Source organism: Oncorhynchus nerka, linkage group LG8 (assembly GCF_034236695.1).
Source record: "Oncorhynchus nerka isolate Pitt River linkage group LG8, Oner_Uvic_2.0, whole genome shotgun sequence".
NCBI classification, from domain to species: domain Eukaryota; kingdom Metazoa; phylum Chordata; class Actinopteri; order Salmoniformes; family Salmonidae; genus Oncorhynchus; species Oncorhynchus nerka.
In genome coordinates this window covers 21,647,055-21,674,122 of record NC_088403.1, presented here as the reverse complement: position 1 = coordinate 21,674,122, position 27,068 = coordinate 21,647,055, and the positions used below count along the sequence as shown (strand labels likewise).

General features: G+C 42.9%; 1 protein-coding gene and 1 pseudogene across 1 annotated transcript; one reads left to right on the top strand and one right to left on the bottom strand.

Annotated features, from left to right (window-relative positions):
* Nucleotides 1-2,790, top strand: si:dkeyp-38g8.5 (uncharacterized protein LOC568385 homolog). Its single transcript, XM_029665643.2, has 4 exons — nt 1-186; nt 449-542; nt 689-776; nt 1,443-2,790. The coding sequence occupies exons 1-4, from the start codon at nt 84-86 to the stop codon at nt 2,055-2,057; spliced, it is 900 nt and encodes a 299-aa protein (XP_029521503.1). The 5' UTR covers nt 1-83; the 3' UTR covers nt 2,058-2,790.
* Nucleotides 2,330-27,068, bottom strand: LOC115132919 (leucine-rich repeat protein soc-2 homolog; annotated as a pseudogene).

Here is a 27,068-nt window from a genome sequence, read left to right as displayed (position 1 = left end):
GGAAACCAACACGAAGAAGAAGAGACGAAGGGCGGAAGAGACGAAGTGCACTCCGTTGTGGTCCCTTCGCAGTGCTAGCTAACATGGATGCTACAATGGAAAACATCGAACACACGCTACCGCTATACTCGAATAATGCAAAAAAGAAAAGTAAAAAGAAAGTGAATTCAGAATACACATACAAATGTAAGTAGTCAATGTATCCTTTCTATGTTTATTTAGGACTTACAAATGAAGTAAGGAACTCCGAGCTAGTTAGCAAGAAAGCTAGCTAACGTTACCTACAAAGGGGACATCATGGCGCCTTGTCTCGAATACTTGTTCGAGCAGATGCGTGCGTAGACATCAGACGGTGCGATCCACATTTGTCCTATTAGTCAAAATGTGATTGTTATTTAATTTCAATTACATTGTGCATGTAGTGATTTAAAACATGTATTTATTTCAGTGTCTGAATATGAAACAATGGACTTTGTGAAATTGCGCGTATCAAATCGCTACATGTTTACGGGGAGGAGAAATGCCTCTCGACTGGCCTGGAGGTGAGTTCAGATACTTACCCGAGATCCTCCCAGTACACGTTTTGTTAGATACGTTTTTTTCATTTTTACCTGTCATGGAGACGAGTCAATGTGTATGTTTTGAAATCGAAATGATCATTGTGTACCTTCTTTTTTTTTTTTTGCAGGGCCATCCTCAAACACATGGGCTTGCAGGGGAAGATGACGGCCAGTCAGGCAATGAAAAAATGGGAAAATCTGAAGAAGAGATACAAGGTAGCAATTGCATCCTTACACTACATATCCAAAAGTAAATGGACATCTGCTTGTCGAACATCTCATTCCAAAATCGTGGGTATTAATATGGAGTTGGTCTTCCCTTTGCTGCTATAACAGCCGCCACTCTTCTGGGAAGGCTTTTCACTAGATGTTGGAACATTGCTGTGGGGACTTGCTTCCATTCAGCCATGAGCATTTGTGAGGGCGGGCACTTATGTTGGCTGATTAGGTCTGGCTCGCAGTCTGCATTCCAATTCATCCCAAAGGTGTTTGATGGGGCTCAGGGCTCTGCAAAAATTTGACGAACTGACTTGTTGGAAAGGTGGCATCCTATGACAGTGCCACGTTGAAAGTCACTGAGCTCTTCTATGAAGATTGCATGGCTGTGTGCTTGATTTTATTCACGTCAGCAACAGGTGTAGCTGAAATGGAAATCTGCTAATTTGAAGGGGTGTCCACATACTTTTGGCCACACTGTACCTCAGGATGGAAACCTCTGAAATTGAGCCTTTAATAGGCATCCTTGTAAAGTTCTAAATAACCCTGTCCTAGAGACATCCTGTGCCTACTACTTTGTCCAAGCCTAACGTCTACTCAACTATTCATCAAATCCTTCATTATCCGACTACCTACTAATACTGTTTATCCTTCATTTGGGGACAGGAGCTGAAGTACCCTCCCCCAGGGGTGCAGGTGTTCCCCCACAGTTGGCGTTGGTACGATCTGATGAGTGACGCAATGGAGGGGCGTCTGGCAGGCTCAGCCCCCATCATCGGCCCACTCCCCCCGGGCACTAGCGACAGTGATTTTCTCCCTGACGCCCGGCCCAGGAAGAGATCCATGATTGGCGGAATAGGGGTGATGGGGATGCACTGCGACCTGGACGAGATGGACACCGAGAGGGCGACGCTGGAGACCGAACGGGCGGCATTGGAGGGCGAGCGAGAGGTGATGGGGAGAGAGCGGATGGCACTGGAGAGAGAGCAAGCAGGGCTGGAACGAGAGATGGCCAACCTGGACCGGGAGCGTGCCCAACTGGAGAGGGAGAAGGCAGCGGTGGAGAGGGAGAGGGGGCTGATAGAGAAGGAGAAAGCGCAGGTGGCCAGGGATCGGCTGGCTGTGGACAGAGACAGAGTTCTACTGGCGGAGGGTAGAGCAGCGGAGGAGAACGGTGCGGAAGGACAAAGCTGTAAAACAGGAGGACAGAGGGTCGTTGGGTCGTTGGAAAGAACCGAGAGATTCCTCAAGATGTTTGAAAAGTTGGTTGAACGTATGTGAAGAACAATTACATGTTTGTTTACACTAGACTATTCAATTGGAAAGTAATTGGATATAATTTGTATTGGTTTTATTTTCTATGAATGTACAAAGTTTTCAATGACAAATCCTTTTTGTATTGCTGTTCAGAGATGCCTGTATGCCTATTGTTATCTGGGCTAGAAGTATTTGAACATTAACTGCCTAAACAGTTGTACTCAATCAGTTCATTCAAAATCACTTTGCAGCTACACACCTTACCGGTCAATTCTCAATTAAAATGTTAAGCCAGGTCATCAAAACAACTTTATTCAATTGTGGTATTTCCATACAAAGCACACAATAGCAGGCTGTTTCTTCTTATTACCCCCCCCCCTGCTCATACAATAGTCTTCATCTTTATTGAAATAGGCTATTGTGGTCATAACAATAACTTTGAAATGTAATATGCCAAATATTGCAGTTCATGTAAAAAAAAAAAAAAATTCAGAATATATTTTTATATTACAGTACAGACTTTACAAATGCTTGTTTAATTGCTTCTTTTATTGCATTGGTATTCAATTTAGCGTTCCAGTAAGCTTCAATTCGTTTATGCTAGTATAATAGTTTTTTAAAATAGTGTTAGATTTCTGTAATATAATTTTTTTTCCTTTACAAAAACATATTTAAACAATATTACTGGTTGTCGTTGCCAGTCATGAACAGACATGAAACAATGTTCGATTGTTGGATCAATAAAATGTCACATTTTCATTGTCTTTTTGTTTGCTTCAAGTTGCTGAACAGTTTGGCTTTTGACAAAAAGATATCTGGTGTGTATTTGTGTGTGTGTGTGTGTAGGAATGAGAGATACGCACCATCTCTCTCACTGTGTGTTATGTATGCGATCAACAACTGATCAGACTTAAATTAGGGAAGCTAGGTAGTGTGTTCCGGTGTTTACTGTATGTGCAGATTGCAAATGAACTGACAGACTGGACAACTTTTAGGATCTGTCCAGTAGGTAAGTGTGTATGGTATGTACATATGTCTCGTAGACAATGAGTTGAGCTGTGTAAAGATGCGTGTGTATTGATCAGTGTGTGGTTAGATGTGGGCTCCGATGGGGACGCGGGGCAGACACACATAGGCCTGTGGGGTCCTGCTGAGGTTGATGGGGTTGCCGTCCAGGCGAATGTCCTCCAGTGCGTTCCTGATGTAGTTGAAGTCTTTCAGGTTGCAGAACGTGTCCTCGTGTATCATCTGAATATTGTTGCGCTGGAAAACAAGGCATTGGAAGTCTAAGAAAACACTTCGAAACAACACATTCATTAATCTATGGGCCTTAAAAAACAATGCAAGATGAACTAATGCTTGTTTGAGATTCTGCACAGGTCTGACAGTGCTGGAGAAAAGTACAGTTTAAATATACAACAATTTCCCCTAATAACTGAAACTGATGGCAGAGTATTGGCCAGAATGTTTTGAAACAGCTTGCAGATAGAGGGGATATGGTGGTTAGTTGAGCAAAAATCCCTCTAACCACCACCAGTGTACAGTATGGAGGTAATCCTATAGTTCTCACATTACCCACAAGAGGGCAGTAATGAGGCAGGAGTGCAGGTACCTGTAGGTGCAGAGAGCGCAGGCTGTCCGGTAGGGGCACAGGGATGTGGTCGATGTGGTTGTCTGTTAGGTACAGATACAGCAGACCCGTCATGTCCTAAACAAAACACAGTGTTTACATTTAGAGTGGAGTCATTTATGCCAGACAGTCTCTCAATACATAGCTGTTTTTGTTTCATCCCAGCACTCACACATGATTCAACTCATCAAGGGCTTGGTGATTAGTCCATTAGGGGAATCAAATGTGATAATGCTGGGAAAAAGAAAATACATTGTTTGTAATCCTTGCCAGACCTACATACCTTGAAAGCCTCTTTGTGGATGCCTGTGGCGCCAATGTTGTTGTGGCTGGCGTCGATGAGGGTCATCACGGGCGGAAGGGCAGGCAGCTGTGACACGCCGTTCTCACGGAGCACCAGCTCCTCCAGCACGGGCAGGCCGGAGAACGCATCATCGGCGATGGATGCAATCTCGTTGGCGGTCAAGTCGATCCTCTTCAGCTTGTCTGCAAGAGAGAGAAGGTAAAGTACACAGACTGTTCCACGTGGTTTCATTAATTGAAACAGCCATTGAACAGCAGGAAATCTCACAGGCTGTGCCTTTAACATGTGACACCTACTCATCTGAGCAAAGTCGCCCTTGTTGATCTTGGTGATGTGGTTGTAGCGGGCGTAGAAGTGAGTGGTCTCTTTGGGGAGAGGCGGCACGCTCGTCAGCTTCACATCATCACAGTAGACAGAACCACCCAGACAGGTGCACAGCAGGCAGGTAGGCATACCTGGGACAGACAGACAGTACAAGGAAGTAAGAAGGAGGTAGGCGATACACTTGAGAGAACAGTTGATAGGTCTGAAATGTTGTGTGATGAAGTTTAGGCCACCAGCCTTCGATGCAGTAACAATGGGTTTGTAGAATGGTGGAGACGTGCACTCAGTGTTGATATGATTTGTTTGTTTTACCTCTTGCATCAAGAAATGTTGTCAAGTCTGGATTGGATGCAGCTTTTGATGTGACCAAGGTGTGCACATTATGAGGGTTGTTGCTGAGGTGCTATGGTTGAGGTGTAGTGCATTCCCAATGTTAGACATATTGTGTTAATGGTGTTCGGGACAGGTTATAACACAGACGTTTGGTGAAGATGACGATAACAGATGTTACAGACTCATATCGTAGAGCAACTTGATAGTAAACACATGATACAGACAGACACATGACAGTGCTTGTGACAGGTAAGGACAAGACATTGTGTAACGGACATTACAGATACATATGGCTTCAACACAGTTTGTGGTCAGTTTTAACAGGAGGCACATAAGATTCAATAACCCTATTCAATCAAAACCAGGGTTTCTGGGGTGAAATGGAAGAGACAACTCGTAGAAAGATATGAGAAAATAGGTTTGAATATGGGAATGTGATAGACCCCATATACTGTATATGAAGTAGAATAGACCCTATAACCCCAGAAGCCTGGTTACAGGTTTTGATTGAATAGTTCGTGTTTGTGCTGGATACTGACCTTTAATGTCCAAGTCAACCTCTGGCAACCCAGAGCCCCCTGAGCCTACTGTACCTCCAGACTCCTGAGGGGTTTTCGGAGTAGTCAGGAGCACTTCCTCCTCTTGTTAGAGATAGAGATGAGGTAGGAGACAGGTTGGAAACAGCATGGACAGTGACATGACAACAAGTGCTGTTTGCCACAGTGAGAAGTCACAAATAGCAAGGGAGTTATGTTGTTGTCGTTGTTTATGACACATTTAACTGATTAAATGAGGTAATAGTTAAATGGAATCTTGGGAATGGATTTTGAGAGTTAATCAAATGATGTTATGTTGATATATGTTTAATATAAATACAGTTGAAGTGGGAAGTTTACATACACTTAGGTTGGAGTCATTAAAACTAGTTTACATACACTTAGGTTGGAGTCATTAAAACTAGTTTACATACACTTAGGTTGGAGTCATTAAAACTAGTTTACATACACTTAGGTTGGAGTCATTAAAACTAGTTTACATACACTTAGGTTGGAGTCATTAAAACTAGTTTACATACACTTAGGTTGGAGTCATTAAAACTAGTTTACATACACTTAGGTTGGAGTCATTAAAACTAGTTTACATACACTTAGGTTGGAGTCATTAAAACTAGTTTACATACACTTAGGTTGGAGTCATTAAAACTAGTTTACATACACTTAGGTTGGAGTCATTAAAACTAGTTTACATACACTTAGGTTGGAGTCATTAAAACTAGTTTACATACACTTAGGTTGGAGTCATTAAAACTAGTTTACATACACTTAGGTTGGAGTCATTAAAACTAGTTTACATACACTTAGGTTGGAGTCATTAAAACTAGTTTACATACACTTAGGTTGGAGTCATTAAAACTAGTTTACATACACTTAGGTTGGAGTCAGTTTACATACACTTAGGTTGGAGTCAAAAACTAGTTTACATACACTTAGGTTGGAGTCATTAAAACTAGTTTACATACACTATGTTGGAGTAAAACTAGTTTACATACACTTAGGTTGGAGTCATTAAAACTAGTTTACATACACTTAGGTTGGAGTCATTAAAACTAGTTTACATACACTTAGGTTGGAGTTTAAAACTAGTTTACATACACTTCTGTTGGAGTCATTAAAACTAGTTTACATACACTTAGGTTGGAGTCATTAAAACTAGTTTACATACACTTAGGTTGAGTCATTAAAACTAGTTTACATACACTTAAATTGGAGTCATTAAAACTAGTTTACATACACTTAGTTGGAGTCATTAAAACTAGTTTACATACACTTAGGTTGGAGTCATTAAAACTAGTTTACATACACTTAGGTTGGAGTCATTAAAACTAGTTTACATACACTTAGGTTGGAGTCATTAAAACTAGTTTACATACACTTATGTTGGTCATTAAAACATTTAAAACTAGTTTACATACACTTACAGTTGGAGTCATTAAAACTAGTTTACATACACTTAGGTTGGAGTCATTAAAACTAGTTTACATACACTTAGGTTGGAGTCATTAAAACTAGTTTACATACACTTAGGTTGGAGTCATTAAAACTAGTTTACATACACTTAGGTTGGAGTCATTAAAACTTAAACACATTAGGTTTACATACACTTAGGTTGGAGTCATTTAGTCATTAAAACTAGTTTACATACACTTAGGTTGGAGTCATTAAAACTAGTTTACATACACTTAGGTTGGAGTCATTAAAACTAGTTTACATACACTTATGTTGGAGTAAAACTAGTTTACATACACTTAGGTTGGAGTCATTAAAACTAGTTTACATACACTTAGGTTGGAGTCATTAAAACTAGTTTACATACACTTAGGTTGGAGTCATTAAAACTAGTTTACATACACTTAGGTTGGAGTCATTAAAACTAGTTTACATACACTTAGGTTGGAGTCATTAAAACTAGTTTACATACACTTAGGTTGGAGTCATTAAAACTAGTTTACATACACTTATGTTGGAGTCATTAAAACTAGTTTACATACACTTAAGTTGGAGTCATTAAAACTAGTTTACATACACTTAGGTTGGAGTCATTAAAACTAGTTTACATACACTTAGGTTGGAGTCATTAAAACTAGTTTACATACACTTAGGTTGGAGTCATTAAAACTAGTTTTTCAACCACTCCACAAATGTCTTGTTAACAAACTATCGTTTTGGCAAGTTGGTTAGCACATCTACTTTGTGCATGACACAATTAATTTTTCCAACAATTGTTTACATACAGATGATTTCACTGTATCTCAATTCCAGTGGGTCAGAAGTTTACATGCTGTCACGCCCTGGTCTTAGTATTTTGTGTTTTCTTTATTATTTTGGTCAGGCCAGGGTGTGACATGGGTTATTTATGTGGTGTGTTTTGTCTAGGTTTTTTTTGTAGGTTATGGGATTGTGGTGTAGTATAGTTGTCTAGAAAAGTCTATGGTTGCCTGGAGTGGTTCTCAATCAGAGGCAGGTGTTTATCGTTGTCTCTGATTGGGAACCATATTTAGGCAGCCATATTCTTTGAGTGTTTCGTGGGTGATTGTTCCTGTCTCTGTGTTTGTTTGCACAAGACAGGGCTGTTTTGGTTTTTTCACGTTACGTTTTGTATTGTTCGTTATTATCTTTATTAAAGATGTATCGAGATAACCACGCTGCATTTTGGTCCTCCTCTCCTTCACCGGAAGAAAACCTTAACACATGCACTAAGTTGACTGTGCCTTTAAACAGATAAGAAAATTCCAGAAAATTTTGTCAAGGCTTTAGAAGCTTCTGATAGGCTAATTGACATCATTTGAGTCAATTGGAGGTGTACCTCTGGATGTATTTCAAGGCCTACCTTCAAACTCAGTGCCTCTTTGCTTGGCATCATGGGAAAATCAAAATATCAGCCAATAATCAGCCAAGACATCAGAAAAAAAACTGTAGACCCCCACAAGTCTGGTTCATCCTTGGGAGCAATTTCCAAATGCCTGAAGGTACCACGTTCATCTCTACAAGCAAAAGTACGCAAGTATAAACACCATGGGACCACGTAGCCGTCATACCGCTCAGGAAAGAGACGCGTTCTGTCTCCTAGAGATGAACGTACTTTGGTGCGAAAAGTGCAAATCAATCCCAGAACAACAGCAAAGGACCTTGTGAAGATGCTGGAGGAAACAGGTACAAAAGTATCTATATCCACATTAAAACGAGTCCTATGTCGACATAACCTGAAAGGCCGCTCAGTAAGGAAGAAGCCACTGCTCCAAAACCGGCATAAAAAGCCAGACTACGGATTGCAACTGCACATGGGGACAAAGATGATACTTTTTGGAGAAATGTCCTCTGGTCTGATGAAACAAAAATAGAACTGTTTGGCCATAATGACCATCGTTATGTTTGGAGGAAAAAGAGGGAGGCTTGCAAGCCAAAGAACACCATCCCAACAGTGAAGCATGGTGGTGGCGGCATCATGTTGTAAGGATGCTTTGCTGAAGGAGGGACTGGTGCACTTCACAAAATAGATGGCATCATGAGAAGGAAAATTATGTGGATATATTGAAGCAACATCTCAAGACATCAGTCAGGAAGTTAAAGCTTGGTCGCAAATGGATCTTCCAAATGAACAATGACCCAAGCATACTTCCAAAGTTGTGGCAAATGGCTTAAGGACAACAAAGGCAAGGTATTGGAGTGGCCATCACAAATCCCTGACCTCAATCCCATAGAAAATTTGTGGGCAGAACTGAAAAAGCTTGTGCGAGCAAGGAGGCCTACAAACCTGACTCAGTTACACCAGCTCTGTCAGGAGGAATGGGCCAAAATTCACCCAACTTATTGTGGGAAGCTTGTGGAAAGCTACGCAAAACATTTGACCCAAGTTAAACAATTGAAAGGCAATGCTACCAAATACTAATTGAGTGTATGTAAACTTCTGACCCAATGAGAATGTGATGAAAGAAATAAAAGCTGAAATAAATAAATTTCTACTATTATTCTGACGTTTCACATTCTTAAAATAAAGTGGTGATCTTAATTTACCTAAGAATTTTTACTAGGATTAAATATCAGGAATTGTGAAAAACGGAGTTGAAATGTATCTGGCTAAGGTTTATGTAAACCTTCTACTTTAACTGTAGGTACATTGGAACAGTGTTCTAAGCTGGAATTGGAGATTCATACTTGTCAACCACAAATCCTTTGAAAAGCATGTCTTGACCAGATTATTTGGTCACCTTCTCTTGTCCAAATACGGACATGGCAGCAGAGCATGCTTTCTGCTCAAAGTTTTCAGGATCTTTACCTCTGTTATCCTTACACATATGATACAATAGGTTAATACCATAGAGATCTGTTTTCTTATTGTTTCTTTATTTAGTGGTACTGACCTTCAGGGTCAGGGATTAATGTGACCTCTGACCCACCAGAGTCGGAGTCCCCAGGCCCTGAGGCCCCTGAGGTGCCAGAGGCCCCAGACTCCCCAGAAGCACCCGATGCCTCCTGGGGGGTAGTGTCAGGAATGAGGGGCAGCTCCTCCTCTTATTAGAGCCAAGGGGAGGGGTTAGGAAACAGGTTAGTGCTTCTCGTGGGATGGGATGGACTGTCAATCAACAATCATTCAATCAGCCAATCAATCAATCATTCTCAAACATGGTTTGACAGTGGGTTAGGTTGACAATGATTAGGAACTTATGGTATGTAATGCAATGACAATGGTAGGACAATGAGTGATGTTTACAATGATAACGATACTGTAAGTGACAAAGCAATTACACAGGGTTTACAATGACGACAAGTAGCAAGTCACAAGAAAGCATTATCAATCCACATTTAACCAGCACAAAGCAGTTAAATGAAAAGGCAAATTTAGAAATGCAATGAAATCCCATATAGTTTTAGCGTATCAATCAGTGCTTGGAACTGTACTAGGTTCACAAGGCCACTATAGGCCCAACCAACTATCTGTATACTTCTACAGTGTAGTCTGTATAAGTATAGGTACTGACCTCCAGATATAATTATTATTCCTGAGTCCCCGGAACCTCCAGAACCTCCAGAACCCCCAGTACTGGAACCCAATATGACCCCGGAACCCCCTGAGCCTAGGAGGGTGCCGGATCCTCCAGAGCTCCGGGAACCAAGATCTCCGGAACCCCCAGAGCCTCCAGAACCAAGGTCCCCAGAACCCCCAGAGCGTCCAGAACCATGGTCCCCAGAACCCCCAGAGCGTCCAGAACCAAGGTCCCCGGAACCCACAGAGCCTCCGGATCCAAGGTCCCCGGAACCCACAGAGCTTCCGGATCCAAGGTCCCCGGAACCCACAGAGTCTCCGGAACCCACAGAGTCTCCGGAACCAAGGACCCTGGAACCCCCAGAACCAAGATCCCCAGAACCTGCTGAAACAATTTCCCTGGAACCCCCTGTGCCTCCAGAAGCCAAAAGGTCCCCAGAACCGGAAGCCAAAAGGTCTCCAGAACCCCCAGAACCTCCGGAAACCCCAGAGCCACCGGAACCTCCAGAACCCATGGGACCCCCAAAGTCCCGGAGATATGAAGAATGTCAATGGGACTCAGGCGCAGCTCCTCCTCTTGTTAGAGACAAGATTAGGTGTTAGAAGAGACAGGTTAGAGCACAGTGGACCATGATTCAGTTTAGGGCTAGTGAGTCATGTTTACAATGATGATTAGGTGACATTACAAAAAGTTAATGAGATTTATGGTTGAGTACCACACATTTAACTAATGTCAGACAGTTAAATGGAACTCATGCATTTGGAAATGACGAAGGATGATTGTAAAAAGGGGTCGATTTGCATGGGTAGGCGTTAAGAGGGAAGGTTGTGTGTTATGTATCACTGTCAGTACTGGAAACATACCTTCGTACCCTGTGTGTATGGATTCATAGTGTGAGGTGACAGAGTGGATGTGCTGTGGGTGTGTTTATTCACACCTCCCTGTGTATAGGCTCATAGTGTGAGGTGACACGATGTATGTGCTGTGGGTGTGTGTATACAGACCTCCCTGTGTATAGGCTCATAGTGTGAGGTGACACGATGTATGTGCTGTGGGTGTGTGTATGTGTGTATACAGACCTCCCTGTGCGTCGGGGCCCATGAGTACCCCAGACCCCCCTGAGCCTTGGGGGATGAGCTGGGGTGTTAGGGGCAACTCGTCCTCCTCTTCCTCCTCCAGTGATGCAGGGCCACCAGGGCCAGGGTAGTTATAATCCAGTGGGGCCAGTGTGCCAATCTCTATCTGTGGGAAAGACAGCGACAGAGGGAGTCATTGCTAATGCAGGAGGTGCGCCACCAGAGAGCGCTAGAGACCACCAGAGACCGTCAGGGACAACCAGAGACCGCCAGAGACCACCAGAGACAACCAGAGACCGCCAGAGACAACCAGAGACCGCCAGAGACAACCAGAGACTGCCAGAGACCACCATAGACAACCAGAGACAACCAGAGACTGCCAGAGACCACCATAGACAACCAGAGACCACCAGAGAGCGCCAGAGAGCACCAAAGAGCGCCAGAGACAACCAGAGAGCGCCAGAGACTACCAGAGACCGCTAGAGACAACCAGAGACAGCCAGAGACCACCAGAGACCGCCAGATACCGCCAGAGACAACCAGAGACCACCAGAGACAACCAGAGACCACCAGAGACAACCAGAGACCGCCAGAGACCGCCAGAGACAACCAGAGACCGCCAGAGACCACCAGAGACAACCAGAGACCACCAGAGAGCCCCAGAGAGCACCAAAGAGTGCCAGAGACAACCAGAGAGCGCCAGAGACCACCAGAGAGCGCCAGAGACCGCCAGAGACCGCCCGAGAGCGCCAGAGAGCGCCCGAGAGTGCCAGAGAGCGCCAGAGACCACCAGAGAGAGCCAGAGACCACCAGAGAGCACCAGAGAGAGCCAGAGACCACCAGGGAGCGCCAGAGACCACCAGAGAACGCCAGTGAGCACCAGAGATCACCAGAGAGCAGTAGCCTCACTTACTGAGTAACCAGAGGTTTCAAAAGCCAACTGTCGCTCATAGACCGGAAGCTCTACGTCTTTTGGTCCAGCCGTTCAGAGTGTGAAGCACTGATTTTGAGTTCAATATCAGTAATCATCTCATCAGTACCCAATTTATGTCACAGGACAACGTTATGTATGACCATGCTCAATAGGCAATACATCTTAACAGCGACCAAACAGGAATGAAATGTTTGGATACAACACGAGTAGCTAAAGAGTTCCCAGGAAAAGGACCAGGGACACGAGGACTTCTAGACATCCTGACTTCTACCGTTCAGAGAGAATAGAAGATCCAGAGACAGTTATAGTATCAGTCATTCACCGGTGTAGCTTAACAGGGGCACCTCAGGGCTATGCTGTTTCACCTCTAACATTTATATACAGATGACTGAAGAAGCAACCAGGAACGGAGACACATCATTGTGCATGCAGATTACTCAGTCATGATAAACCTCCTAAATGATCATGACACTGGTAATGGCCAAGTAGTGGAGGACTTGGTGTATTGCTTAATATCTACAGGTGAATGTTGAAAAAAAATTGACGACATGAATATTGATTTGAGGAAGACCCTCAAGGGTTGACCTCCCCCCAAATATCCCAGCCAGGAATTGGAAAATGTTGATACAAATGTCTGGGTGCAAACCGAGATGAGAGAAGAATACAAGTGCAATCTGGGTAAAGGCACAACATAAAGGGTTTTTAGTGGGGAAACTCCACCTTCCAACCAAGGAAACAAGACTATTCTTACCCTGTTTTACATATATTTTATTGCAGATTTCTCACTGTTACCACATTCTCCACGGTCTGTTGGTTTGTAAACATAACTGTAAAATGTTTGGTCAAAATTAACAGGATTATTTACCTCGGCAAGTCAGTTAAGAACAAATTCTTATTTTCAATGACAGCCTATGAACAGTGGGTTAACTGCCTGTTCAGGGGCAGAACGACAGATTTGTACCTTGTCAGCTCGGGAATTTGAACTTGCAACCTTCCGGTTACTAGTCCAACGCTCTAACCAGTAGGCTACCCTGCCGCCTCTACACTCTAACCAGTAGGCTACCCTGCCGCCTCTACACTCTAACCAGTAGGCTACCCTGCCGCCTCTACACTCTAACCAGTAGGCTACCCTGCCGCCTCTACACTCTAACCAGTAGGCTACCCTGCCGCCTCTACACTCTAACCAGTAGGCTACCCTGCCGCCTCTACACTCTAACCAGTAGGCTACCCTGCCGCCTCTACACTCTAACCAGTAGGCTACCCTGCCGCCTAGGATAGTGAGCATCAGTTCAAACATCACAGGTGTGGCACAAACCAACTTTTCGCCACTATACAATAGGAACGTCCTATAAAAATGAAACATCATTTTCATGAAAGGGGAAGTTCAGTATTTTACAATTTTATGTTAGAAACTTCCTCACCCTAAAAGTAGTCTATGGATCAGGGGAAACCGTAATCCATGTTTGTTTTTTTACATTTGGAAAGACGTTTTCAGTGTGACCAACCATTCGACAACTTGTAAAATACCGAACTTCCCATTTAACTGACTGTTGTGGGTCTTCAACTTGGGGACTGCATAACCTGTTTATAACCTGTTTCATAACCTGTTTATAACCTGTTTCATGTGGAATGATGACCACAGCAGGTGTTTGGTTTGTTTAGAAAGCAAATAAACAGTCACACTACAAGGTAGGCCTACATCTAAAGAAAATCTCCTAAACTCAGTCACATCTTATCCTGTTGACCTTTCACCTCTCCATGTTCTCACACTCCTCAGAACCCAATGAGGTGTGTGTGTGTGTGTCAGAATGTCAAAGCATTTCGGCTGAAATTGACCAAACAGACAGCCAAAATATTCAATGTCAAGAGGACATTTTGAAATCCTAACGGCACACTTTCCAGAAGCTGTCTTTGGCTGTAAGAGGGCCCCCATAGTCTGTTCTGATAGTGCCTCACAGCAAAGCACGACACACTCATTGTTTTAATACCAGTTATGATATCAACTGCATCTTTCTACTGCGCTTTAAGCCATACATCTCACCTCCTAAACAGATGAACATAATGCAACACTTCCAACACAGCTACATGTTCCTATGTTATGGAATGTGGAAGAGAGGGGTAAGAACTGTCATTCTTGCTTGTTTGATGTTATGTCTGGCCTATGCCACCTGACCACAGTGCATTTTCTTGCATGTAAAGCAAATATCTGAAAATCAGACAATAAAGAAATATCTACTCTCAACTAATGTTAAGAATGTGATAGATACTTCAAGGGGTACCTGCCTTCATTGTCCTTGCTGTTCAGCAAACCACCAGAGTAATTCCATGCAGTTCTATTATTAGCCACATAGGGGCGCTGAAACCCCACAATGTGCAAAAGGTAATATTTGACTCTCTTACACCCATGGGCTGATCCTATCTTCCAAAAGAGGGAATGGTCCTTGTGGAACCAAGAGACACATGGTAGCTGCAAAAATGCATATTTCACTCCACTTCTCTCAACCAATGTTGAGAGAAGCTGTCCATCGACTTTCACTCCGTGTCAGGCAGATTCCTAGCCTGAGGGAGCCTGAGACTTACCTAAAGGCAACTCACCACAGATTCCTAACCTGAAGTAGCCTGAGACTTACCTAAAGGCAACTCACCACAGATTCCTAACCTGAGGGAGCCCGAGACTTACCTAAAGGCAACTCACCACAGATTCCTAACCTGAGGTAGCCTGAGACTTACCTAAAGGCAACTCACCACAGATTCCTAACCTGAGGTAGCCTGAGACTTACCTAAAGGCAACTCACCACAGTTTCCTAACCTGAGGGAGCCTGAGACTTACCTAAAGGCAACTCACCACAGATTCCTAACCTGAGGTAGCCTGAGACTTACCTAAAGGCAACTCACCACAGATTCCTAACCTGAGGGAGCCCGAGACTTACCTAAAGGCAACTCACCACAGATTCCTAACCTGAGGGAGCCTGAGACTTACCTAAAGGCAACTCACCACAGATTCCTAACCTGAGGTAGCCTGAGACTTACCTAAAGGCAACTCACCACAGATTCCTAACCTGAGGGAGCCTGAGACTTACCTAAAGGCAACTCACCACAGATTCCTAACCTGAGGTAGCCTGAGACTTACCTAAAGGCAACTCACCACAGATTCCTAACCTGAGGTAGCCTGAGACTTACCTAAAGGCAACTCACCACAGTTTCCTAACCTGAGGGAGCCTGAGACTTACCTAAAGGCAACTCACCACAGATTCCTAACCTGAGGGAGCCTGAGACTTACCTAAAGGCAACTCTCCACAGATTCCTAACCTGAGGGAGCCTGAGACTTACCTAAAGGCAACTCTCCACAGATTCCTAACCTGAGGTAGCCTGAGACTTACCTAAAGGCAACCCACCACAGATTCCTAACCTGAGGTAGCCTGAGACTTACTTAAAGGCAACTCTCCACAAAGTGTATGTTGCTGTATAATGAAATTCCTAAAAGTAGATACACATTTAGATGCAAGGAAAGGCATGTACAGTAAAATGGGGACGTTTGTAAACGTAGCCACGTAGAACGGGTATGAAATTGAAAATGCATGTTTTTGAGAGTTTGGCAGTGACAGAGTTTAGGAGACAACAAGGTAGGCCTTTGAGTAGTCTTGCACAGAGTTAGTTTGCTTGCTGCTGATGCCCCTCCTCCTCCTCCTCCTCCTCCTCCTCCCCCCAAAAAGCAAACATACAAACTCGGGGGAAACGAGAGGCGAAAGCTTGGCTACCAAAAAAAAAACAACTCTGGGAAACAATGTGGGAATACAAAATGTGCAGAGAGAGAGTTTTGAAGTTCCATAATGTGAAATAGAGGAGCTGATTTGAAGCATACAGATCTTTCTGTGCAGCACTGCCTTCTTGCTCTCTCACAAACATTATTTTCTGGTCTCGCCAATGCATCTCTTTAGAAACTTCACAACTCTAGAGAGATCTATGCATAATACCACCACTCTTCCAAACCAAGCTATGTCACCATTAAACACGTCACGAAACCAACCAAGGAATCCCATTTACCACAAAGTCCTAGCCTCACAGAATGGTTTATATGTTGGGTCATTGTCAGAGTGTATACCACACATGATCACCCATGTGGATGTAGTTTCTTTGCACAGGAAGAGGCTAAATGGGTTTGTCTAGGAGTCTTCTAGTTGTCAGACAATATCAGGCTTGTTTAGGTCCAAGAAGATATACAATGGAACCCAAAACTGGCAAATGGAATGAATAACTTTAGAGTATGTGTATTGGTACTCCATGCACATAGGGGTGAAGTGGTATGTTGGAAAGTGCTTCTTTACATATAAACAAGAATTTTAAACAAATACAGTGCATTCGGGAAGTATTCGTACCCCTTCCGTTGTTTCACATTTTGTTACATTACAGCCTTATTCTAAAATGGATTCAATATTTTTTTCTCATCAATCTATACACAATACCCCATAATGAAAAAGCATTTTTTGGTGTGGAATTTTTAGCAAATGTATAATAAAAAAACACAGAAAATACCTTATTTACATAAGTATTCAGACCCTTTGCTATGAGACTCGAGATTGAGCACAGGTGTATCCTGTTTCCATTGATCATCCTTTGAGATGTTTCTACAATTTGATTGGAGTACACCTGTGGTAAATTCAATTGATTGGACATGATTTGGAAAGGCACACACCTGTCTATATAAGGTCCCACAGTTGACAGTGCATTTTAGAGCAAAAACCAAGCCATGATGTCGAAGGAATTGTCCATAGAGCTCTGAGACAGGATTGTGTCGCGGCACAGATCTCGGAAGGGTACCAAAAAATGTCTGCAGCATTGAAGGTCCCCAAGAATACAGTGGCCTCCATCATTCTTAAATGCGAGAAGTTTGAACCACCAAGGCTCTTCCTAGAGCTGGCCAAACTGAGCAATCAGGGGAGAAGGGCCTTGGTCAGGGAGGTGACCAAGAATCCGATGGTCACTCTGACGGAACTCCAGAGTTCCTCTGTGGAGATGGGAGAACACCAATCAGGCCTTTATGGTAGTGGCCAGACGGAAGCCACTTCTCAGTAAAAGGCACATGACAGACCTCTTGGGGTTTGTCAAAAGGCACCTAAAGAGAAACAACATTCTTTGTTCTGATGAAACCAAGAATGAACTATTTGGCCTGAATGCCAAGGGTCACATCTGGAGGAAACCTGACACCATCCCTACGTTGAAGCATGGTGGTGGCAGCGTCATGCTGTGGGGATGTTTTTCAGCGGCAGGGAATGGGAGACTAGTCAGGATTGATTGAAAGATGAATGGAGAAAAGTACAGAGAGATCCTTGATGACAACCTGCTCCAGAGCGCTCAGGACCTCAGACAGACGCAAGGTTTCACCTTCCAACAGGACAACAACCCTAAGCACACTGCCAAGACAACGCAGAAGTGGCTTTGGAACAAGTCTCTGAATGTCCTTGAGTGGCCCAGCCAAAGCCCGGACCTGAACCCGATCGAACATCTCTGGAGAGACCTGAAAATAGCTATGCAGCGACGCTCCCCACCCAACCTGACAGAGCTTGAGAGGATCTTCAGAGAAGATTGGGAGAAACTTCCCAAATACAGGTGTGCCTAGCTTGTCGCATCATTCCCAAGACCCGAGGCTGTAATCACTGACAAAGGTGCTTCAACAAAGTATTGAGTAAAAGGTCTGAATACTTATGTAAATGTGATATATATATATATATTTTTTTTTTGTAAGAGCAAAAAATTATATAAACCTGTTTTTGCTTTGTCATTATGGGGTATTGTGTGTAGATTCATGAGGGAAAAACAATTTAATCCATTTTAGAATAAGGCCATAAAGTAACAAAATGTGGAAAAAGTCAAGGGGTCTGATTACTCTACAATATGTTGTCCATTGAAAGGCTTTCTGCTATAAAGCTTGGTGACCTAGTTACATGTGATGAAGGACTTAAACACTTGGCTCACGTTTAGGGTTTAGCTAAGTGGGCTAATAGGGACTTGTGGTGCCCAGATGACACGGGTTCAGCATGCGTGACCTATAAGTTGATGAAAACACTAATCCCTGTCCATGTGCAGCAACTGCCAATCACAAGGTCATAGGTCACCTGAGCGATCAGAGGTACAACATTTTAGATGAGCTTGATTGAACTTGAAATTTGAACTTTTGGGACTATTCTATTGGTTCTATTGTAACGGAAAAACTAAATGAAGTGCAGTTCAAGTATTTTAAAGTATTTTCCATACCTGGCTGTATGTGACCCAGGTCTGGTATTAACATATTTAAGGACACCACTAGAGGCTAATAACAATCAGGTATAAACAGAATAAAGCTACGCATTTTTACTACATAACTTAACTTGTTTTCCACGAGTGGCCCCTAGCACCGTCTCTAAAGCTGCTATTCTGAAGCTGCTTAGAGGTACCATTTAAATAGACCAAAGTGAGCATTACAAGCTTCTATTTGCATGTTGCTGATGCAATGTGACCTGTGACCTATTCACAACAGACACATACTCTACAGTGCTCTAAACCAAGTCAGCTCCTGTTCTAGGAGTGTCTGCAAAGAGCTTTAAATGCACCAGATCAGTAACTCTGGCCTTGGATTACAGTTTACAGGAGAAAGTGTGACGCTTCTTAGGGTTAGGGTCAGACGAGCTGCAGAATTAAGAAAGGCAATAGAGAGCTGGAAAGAGAAAGCAGAGATCATCATTGGGTCTCCTCTGACTTGGTGAGGGAGGACTCCTTCCAGTCTGCATGATCCCCTTTCCCACTCTACATCCGTATTCCTAAATCTGCCCTCTCACCCTTCAGTAGCCAACTGTATCAAGGGCAAGCGCTGCCACACACTAACAAATATACTATAATCGCACTGAAAATGTTAATCATGTGAGAGCGATCTGGAGTATATTTTCCCCAGCACACACACACACACACACACACACACACACACACACACACACACACACACACACACACACACACACACACACACACACACACACACACACACACACACACACACACACACACACACACACACACACACACACACACACACACACAACTGAAGAGAAGGTCTGAAGGGAACTGCTGGACAGCACACACACACCACTGAAGAGAAGGTCTGAAGGGAACTGCTGGAGTATATTTTCCCCAGCACACACACACCACTGAAGAGAAGGTCTGAAGGGAACTGCTGGAGTATATTTTCCCCAGCACACACACACCACTGAAGAGAAGGTCTGAAGGGAACTGCTGGAGTATATTTTCCCCAGCACACACACACCACTGAAGAGAAGGTCTGAAGGGAACTGCTGGAGTTTTTCCTGTCTTCTATCTACACTATTGTCAAGGGTTAGTTTTCTCCTGTATCAGTTTCTCTTTCCCCTGAATCATTCCAAGGCGTTTGGATTACATGCACTATATTCCATCTGTCCTGTTTATACTGAGAAGAAGAGTTTGAATTGGGACAATGTAAATGAGATGTAATTAGCTGTAATTGCTTGAAATAAAATGTGGTAATTTAACAGATGTGATTATCCAAAACAACACACACACACACACACACACACACACACACACACACACACACACACACACACACACACACACACACACACACACACACACACACACTGCATTAACATCACCTTCCTCCATCAAACTGAGCCATTAGAACATGAGATTGCACATTGATAACACAGCAGACTAATGAACGACTACAACATTGTTTTGTACACAGATCCCTCATGTCATAATAGCCAAATGTGCCTTGGATTGTGGGACTGACTTGGATGGTGGCATACCACATCGGGTTCAGTTTAAATGGTTTGGCTCAAGGGGAACGAGTCGAAAATCTGATCCCGCTGTTGAGCCTCATGCCAGCTTGACATCGTTTTGGCATTGTGTCTTTGTTACAAAAGAAAATAAACGGGAACATTGGCTGAAATGGGCTGTTTTAGTGTTCTCTGTCCAAACCTGCATTGCAGACTAGTTGCATCACATCCAACTTGGGCCGTTGAAGGCTACTTCTAGCATGGGCAGCGCTCTCTCTGCTCACTCTCCTCTTTCCGCCATTTTGGACTCATTTGGGTGCTTTTTATTGTTCAGATTGTTTAATGTCCGACAGAACCCTCTGGCCCACTTGAAACCCTTTGGGTTCTGGCTAGCACAGAGCAGTTTGGCCCATTTTAGCATGCCAATGTCAGACCTGGGCCAAATGTGGGTTAGAATTGAACTTAACAACAAGGGCTATAATATCCTTTGCCACATAGGCCATCGGTATCTACAGGCTACTGTAGAAGGTACTAACACCTCTCACAAACAGCAACGCCACTCATTGACTTTGATCCATCTTGCCATACTAGTTCCATGTCTAATGTAGCTACATTCCTAATTGTATCCCTTCCCCAGCCCTTTATGAATACATTGTATGCAAGTGAGTTGAGAAGCTCGAACCCTGCAGCTGTATTTATTTATTTAATTTTTATTTAACATTTATTTAACTAGGCAAGTCAGTTAAGAACAAATTCTCATTTACAATGACGGCCTACCCCGGCCAAACCCGGACGACGCTGAGCCAATTGTGCGCCGCCCTATGGGACTCCCAATCACGTCAGAATATGATACAGCTGTATTGCTCAATGCATACATTTCAATCTAACCCCCCAGCCCCAACACACAAGCACAATATTTTCATGCATGTTTTTCTTCTCCCCACAGGCAATTTGAAATATTCTGAAAAATGGCCAGTTTAAACCAGCAGTGACAGTAAATCAGATGTCTCGTTTTGTAACGTTGATAAATAACTGATCTAAATATAAATATCCAGGTGGTAACGGCAAGCTATAGGGCCTGCCCCCTATTGTGGATGAAGGGTTTGACCATGCAAAATGGCATCATGATGAACTGGATAATAAACCCAGAACCAACCAAGTAGTAAACCCAAAGCGGGGAAAGATACACCTGCTTTCAGAGAGATTGAGTACTTGAGTCTGACAATTGCATTGTATGCAAGGCTTTTGGATCCTATGGTCTATACTCCATCTGTCCTGTTCATTTTGAGAAGAGTTTTAATTGGGCCAAAGTAAATTAGATTTAATTAGATGTAATTGCTTGAAATAAAAATGTGGTAATTTAACAAGTGATTATCAGGAGCAACACACATGCACACATGCCCACACGCACACACACGCACACGCACACGCACACACACTCTGCATTAACATGACCTTCCTCCATCGAACTGAGCCATTAGAACATTCTCTGAGATGACAAAATCTGCAAAACTCATCAAATTCGAATCACTCTCATTAGAGAAAACACATTGATAAACCAACACACTAATGCAAGACTACAGTATTGTTTGTAGTCTACAATCTAATCCCAAAGGGGGGGGGGGGATACAGCTGCTTTCAGAGAGAAATTGAATACCTGACTGACTAACGATAAAGAAGATTTTCCGACATAGATGTCATTGTATGCATTATTCTCTGTCTGAAGGCATTGTAGCTGAGGAAAAATGTTCACTGAGCCCATCAAGTCATGTCTACAGACACAGCAATGGTAGTATTTGACTCCGAATTCTACACGGCTGTAATAGGCCTAGATGTAATCTAATAATCAGAGTTGAGAAGCATGGAACCTCTAATCCCACGCAACTCAAAACTCAACTTCTCCCTTCAACCATTGCTCTTCATAGAAGAGTTAAAAAGATGTCTCTCAAAAACGTTCAAGACACCCTAGTTTCCGTCCATGCATACAGTACAATCCATCGGTGCCAATCAACCCTTGAGGGGGGAGTGAACGAGTGCAGTTTGGAGAGAAGGGGGAGGAAAGGGATACATGGAATTGGGCCAAAGTGACAAGTGTTGAAAACTACAGTCAGCTATGAGCATTCAAACTAATAAGCAGGAAAGGTTTTGAGGTTATATTTTATATTTTGGTCCAAAAAAATAATATTCACATAGAGTTGCTCTTTAAGTGGTCTTTTACAAGTAAATTTACAATATGATACAAACATCTGGTCAAACAGCTTTTTGGTGCTATAAAGTTCTATATGCAATAATCACACAATGCTGGGTTGTCAATCAAAAATAATTGTATGTGACTGTAACTTATTGAGTCTGAAGGTTTCTGATCTGGGACAAACAGCTATCTCAAAACGATAGTAAAAACATAGTCCCAAGTCCTTGGGTCTTAAACTCTTCCTATGTTTCATTAATGCAGATTCCATCATCGAGGCTCAGGATACTGTTGGGTGTTACGCCATGATAAGTCCCCATCAACGAATTAACACGCCATCTTCCACAAGATCAATGCTTTATCCACCAACTTACATGGCACTTTGACATTGACGTCTGAGTCAGGAAATGGAGCTAGCAAAGTGCCGGCAATATCAACCAAGGCAAAACAGTAATGTGATACGTACAATGTACAAAATTCAAAAATAATACATTCACCTTCAAAACATAGGATGTCTGTGATGTGAGGTTCCTTCCTCTGTCACCGACCTGTCATAACTGAGTCAGTGTAAGCTAAAGTATGTCCTCTGCTAGTTTCTTTCATCTATTGTACCGGTTAGTGAATGTTTCAAGGACGTGTGGATAGAGGGATACATTCTTAAAATGTTCAAACGGAGTCTGAGGTCAAATCTCAGCATCTCCGTCACCCATCCCTCCAATTTCCCCCCAGTATCTTACCTGAGGTTCGTCAATAGTCAGTCCATCTTGATAATCATTGACATTCTGATTCTCCAAATTCAAGTTTTCTAGATCCACATCATAGTTGGCGCTGTCGTATGTGTCGAAATCCACCTGCCGGGCAAATCTGGGGTTGGCCACCACTGCGTTGAGGACGAAGAGTCCCAATATGAGCCCCTCCAACATCCTCATAGTCCACCTGGAAACACAGGAAATGTCAACCAAGCACTGAACACAGAGAGCGAGATCATGAACCCTGAACCCAACCTGAACACCGATAAAGAAACATTTTGATGAAGCGTTCATAGTACACAAAGAAGACATATTGATGAAACTTTCAGTATATTTTATTTTACTGAGGAAAAGGGATTTTTATATATTTTTTTACTGAGACTTAGATTCAAACATTAGCATAATCTTATGAACCAACAAGTGCTCAGCATATGTGGGATCTCATTCAAGACTGCTGGAAAAGCTATCCAGGTGAAGCTGGTTGAGAGAATGCCAAGAGTGTACAAAGCTGTCATCAAGGCAAAGGGTGGCTATTTGAAGATAAAATTAAATATATTTTGATTTGTTAACACTTTTTTGGTTACTACATGATTCCATACGTGTTATTTCATAGTTTTGGTGTCTTCAGTATTATTCTACAATGTAGAAAATAGTTCAAATGAAGATAAACCTTTGAATGAGTAGGTGTTCTAAAACTTTTGACCGGTAGTGTGTATGGCAAAGGCTGTATCATCCCATCCCCAATCTTCAGAGGCAACAAAGGAAGTTACAAATGACGTTGCTATGTCTTCACTAAATGTCATGGTATTCCTACAATGCATATACTGTATATGCAAGCCTTTGAATTTCAGAGCGCCAACACACACATTGGAAAGTCACATCTCTGCATTAGATACAGCTCTAATAGCCATGGAAACCAATCATATCCAAAGGAAAAGGATTTGTTTGCCCATGTTACAGTACCTGCAGGGCAATTTCATGGTAACAGAGTGATGCTGAGACTAAAATGTATGTCAAATAAAAACCAGTAATTGTAAAGTTACACAAACCATACAGCTCATTGGATGACTTCCACAGAATGTTTTTACGAAAACACATTTACTTGAAGAACTTTGGTAACAGAATGGCGGCACCAACAGCACAAACAGTCGTTGTTAACAAATGTTGCATCTGCAATGTTCTTCTAGTAAAGGTTTTCTGTTGTTGTGTGGAAATCATTAAAAGTAGTCCTTGTGCATATGGTTTGTTTAACTTTGCAGTCATTGGTTTTTGTATGACAGATTTGAAAGAGTATCAGCATCACTCCGTTACCAACTGCTTGGGTGTGCTGTGGGTCCGGTTTGGACGTTTGGTTGGTAGAACACATTTTTGAGGTCAGGGAATTCAATATTCATTACCAAGGTACAGCCCAAATAGATGAATTATGAGTCCCCTAAATTCCCCTGAAACCTCCTTCCTTAAAGCCCAGAGCTCACTGTTGTAAGAGGTGGTGGCCATCTTGGTTTTAATCATTGCCTGCCTGTGGTGTGTCAAAGGTGAAGGGTCAGAGTTGATCTGGTAAGTGCTGCTGTACCTGCAATTATATTCAGTGGTGCCGTGGGAACATGTTTTTTTGCTGAATCTTCCCAACACATTGGTTTACAAGGTGCTGGGAAATATGGGTTGTTTCCCCTTGTTCATTTTTGGGGCATTTTGTCTTACTGCTGAATCACCATTGTTTTTTATTCCCTACTAGAATATGTCACAACATTTTGACTATGTTATCATAAGAAGTTTTGGTTCACTTGAATTGGTGAATATTTATCATGTGTGCTTTTCCGCTTGTTGTGCAGAAAACTCTGAGTCAGACCTCTCTCTCTCTCTCTCTCTCTCTCTCTCTCTCTCTCTCTCTCTCTCTCTCTCTCTCTCTCTCTCTCTCTCTCTCTCTCACTCTCTCCTACTTGGACGAGAGCTTTGATGCTAGCCTTCATACTTAATTCATCACGCACTCCACACAAACAGTAACAATGTCTGACACGACCATCTGTAGGTTATAAAGGACTATCTCTGGACACTATAAAAGACAAAATGCCAATTCCAGACGGACTGTTGGCTGTGAAAATACTGAGAAAAGAAAAAGAAAAGGCCAGTTTAAATGATATTCAGTAGATCAAGGACCAGACAGCAACTTGTGAGTGCAGCCTCTACAGTAACATAGGGCCTGACTTTGGACTGAATTGAAACAGGCCGGTCAAAAAAGGCCCTGGAAAACGAGAGGAGAGAGAGAGTCCTCTAGGCCGGCAGGGAAACGGAGAGCAAGGGAAGAGAGAGAGTCCTTTAGGCCGGCAGGGAAACGGAGAGCAAGGGGAGAGAGAGAGGAGTGTGAGAGACGTGGATGAGGCACTGGCCCTCAGGGTTAGCTGGAGAGAGTGAGGGAAAATATCACTGAGAGAGAGAGAGAGAGATAAAGAGAGAGAGAGAGACAGAGAGAGAGACAGAGAGAGAGAGAGAGAGAGAAAGAGCTGACTCGCCTCCTCGGCCTTCACAGAGGTTCTTTATGAGTCCACGTCCCGGCCTGTCTCAGCACTCACACTCGAAATTCCACCGAGGTTTGTGGACAGGATGGCAGTGAGTTACGATTGCAAGGAAAACCTTCATTCAATGCGCACACACACACTTGCAGACACACACACACACATACACTTAAACACTGACTCACACAAACACCACCCTCACAGAGACACACACACCTAACACACCTATCTTTCAGAAAGAACATTGAGTCTCTATTTTTGGGATGAGTGCTGATAAAAAAAATAAAAAATAAACTTACTTTAGTCATAAATCCATTCATTGTTGATATGAGGTAGAGAGCCATCTAAATGTGGTTTTATACCTCTGCTATTTATAACAGCACACTTTCTACTCTTTATTGGTGCATAGAGGAAGGTCTGGGATCTGTCAGTTTTCAGAATGTCATGAAACCATGACAACGCATGGCAACGGTGAAAGAGGGTGAAAGAGGGACGATACTAAAGACAGAGGCTTGCTTTTATACACACCATAACAGCACACAGTGTGTGTGAGTGTGTGCAGCCTTACAGACTGCCTCTGTGTTTTGCTTGGCTCTGCGTTGGACATTCCTGATATTCAGTGATTTGACAGTTTTTCTTATTCTTCCCAATAGCTGGAAGCAAAGCTGATTTATTTTTGACAGACTTACATACACAAAATTAGCAGTGAGACTAATTTGTGCAAACTGAAGAGCCAAAAGTACAGTCAATTACTGTAAATTGAAATTCAGGCAAAATTGGCTCAAAATATGAATAGACCAATTGTCAAATATAATATCTCCAATCTCTTCAACCTGCTGATTCCAATCCAGGGTGCCAATTTCCCCGTCACCACAATGGTTACTAGAAGGGATCAAAACACTTGGTACAACGCGCTAGCAATCCAATTAAAGGATCCAATCAGAACGTGCATAACTTCATCCCTAAAAAGTACGTCAACCACTGCTCTGTTCAGTATGAAATTTGACATCGGATCAAATGTTAAGGTCCAAATTGAGGACGTGTCAAAAGTGCCGTCTCTACTCCTCGAAGTCACCTGCTGTCACCACAATTACCAAGCCAGTTGTGCACTAAGCAATAGATAAGGAAACACTTAATAAATAAATAAATATATTTACTTGATATGATCAGACACTAGACATCCAAACCAAGAATTGATGTTCAAATCCCAAAGCAATAAAAAAATGGAATATCAAAACCTCTATCAGCAATTAACCAACGTGTCTTTGTGCACTGCACAAACCCCTGTGAACAGCACTTTTTAGAGGAGTTCATTTTGCTAGTGCCTTGCAAATCCTGCATACTAAAACCCATAGCCCATAGTGAAGATAGCACCCAGAAGGCTTACCTCTGTCTCCTGTTTTCTTGAATGGTCCCTTCAGCCGTGATGGAGATGCTGAGGGCTTGGGGACCTGGCCAATGGTGAGAGGTTGCTCACGGTGCCGGGAAGAGAGAGGGTGGGTGTGTATAGGTGTGTATGTGTGTGTGTGTGTGTAGGTGTGTATAGGTGTGTGTAGGTGTGTGTGCTCTGGCAGACCAGAGCAGTGTGCCCTACCTTGCGTGTGAGAAGGTAGGCACTGAGAACGATCGGAGGGGAGCGGATTGCTTTTGGTCACTCG

Bases quoted from the DNA above. Each gene is read 5' to 3' on its own strand.
- si:dkeyp-38g8.5 (XM_029665643.2), top strand. From the start codon at position 84: ATGGATGCTACAATGGAAAACATCGAACACACGCTACCGCTATACTCG. The intron at 543-688 runs GTGAGTTCAGAT...TTTTTTTTGCAG, and splicing joins GCCTCTCGACTGGCCTGGAG to GGCCATCCTCAAACACATGG. The intron at 777-1,442 runs GTAGCAATTGCA...ATTTGGGGACAG, and splicing joins ATCTGAAGAAGAGATACAAG to GAGCTGAAGTACCCTCCCCC.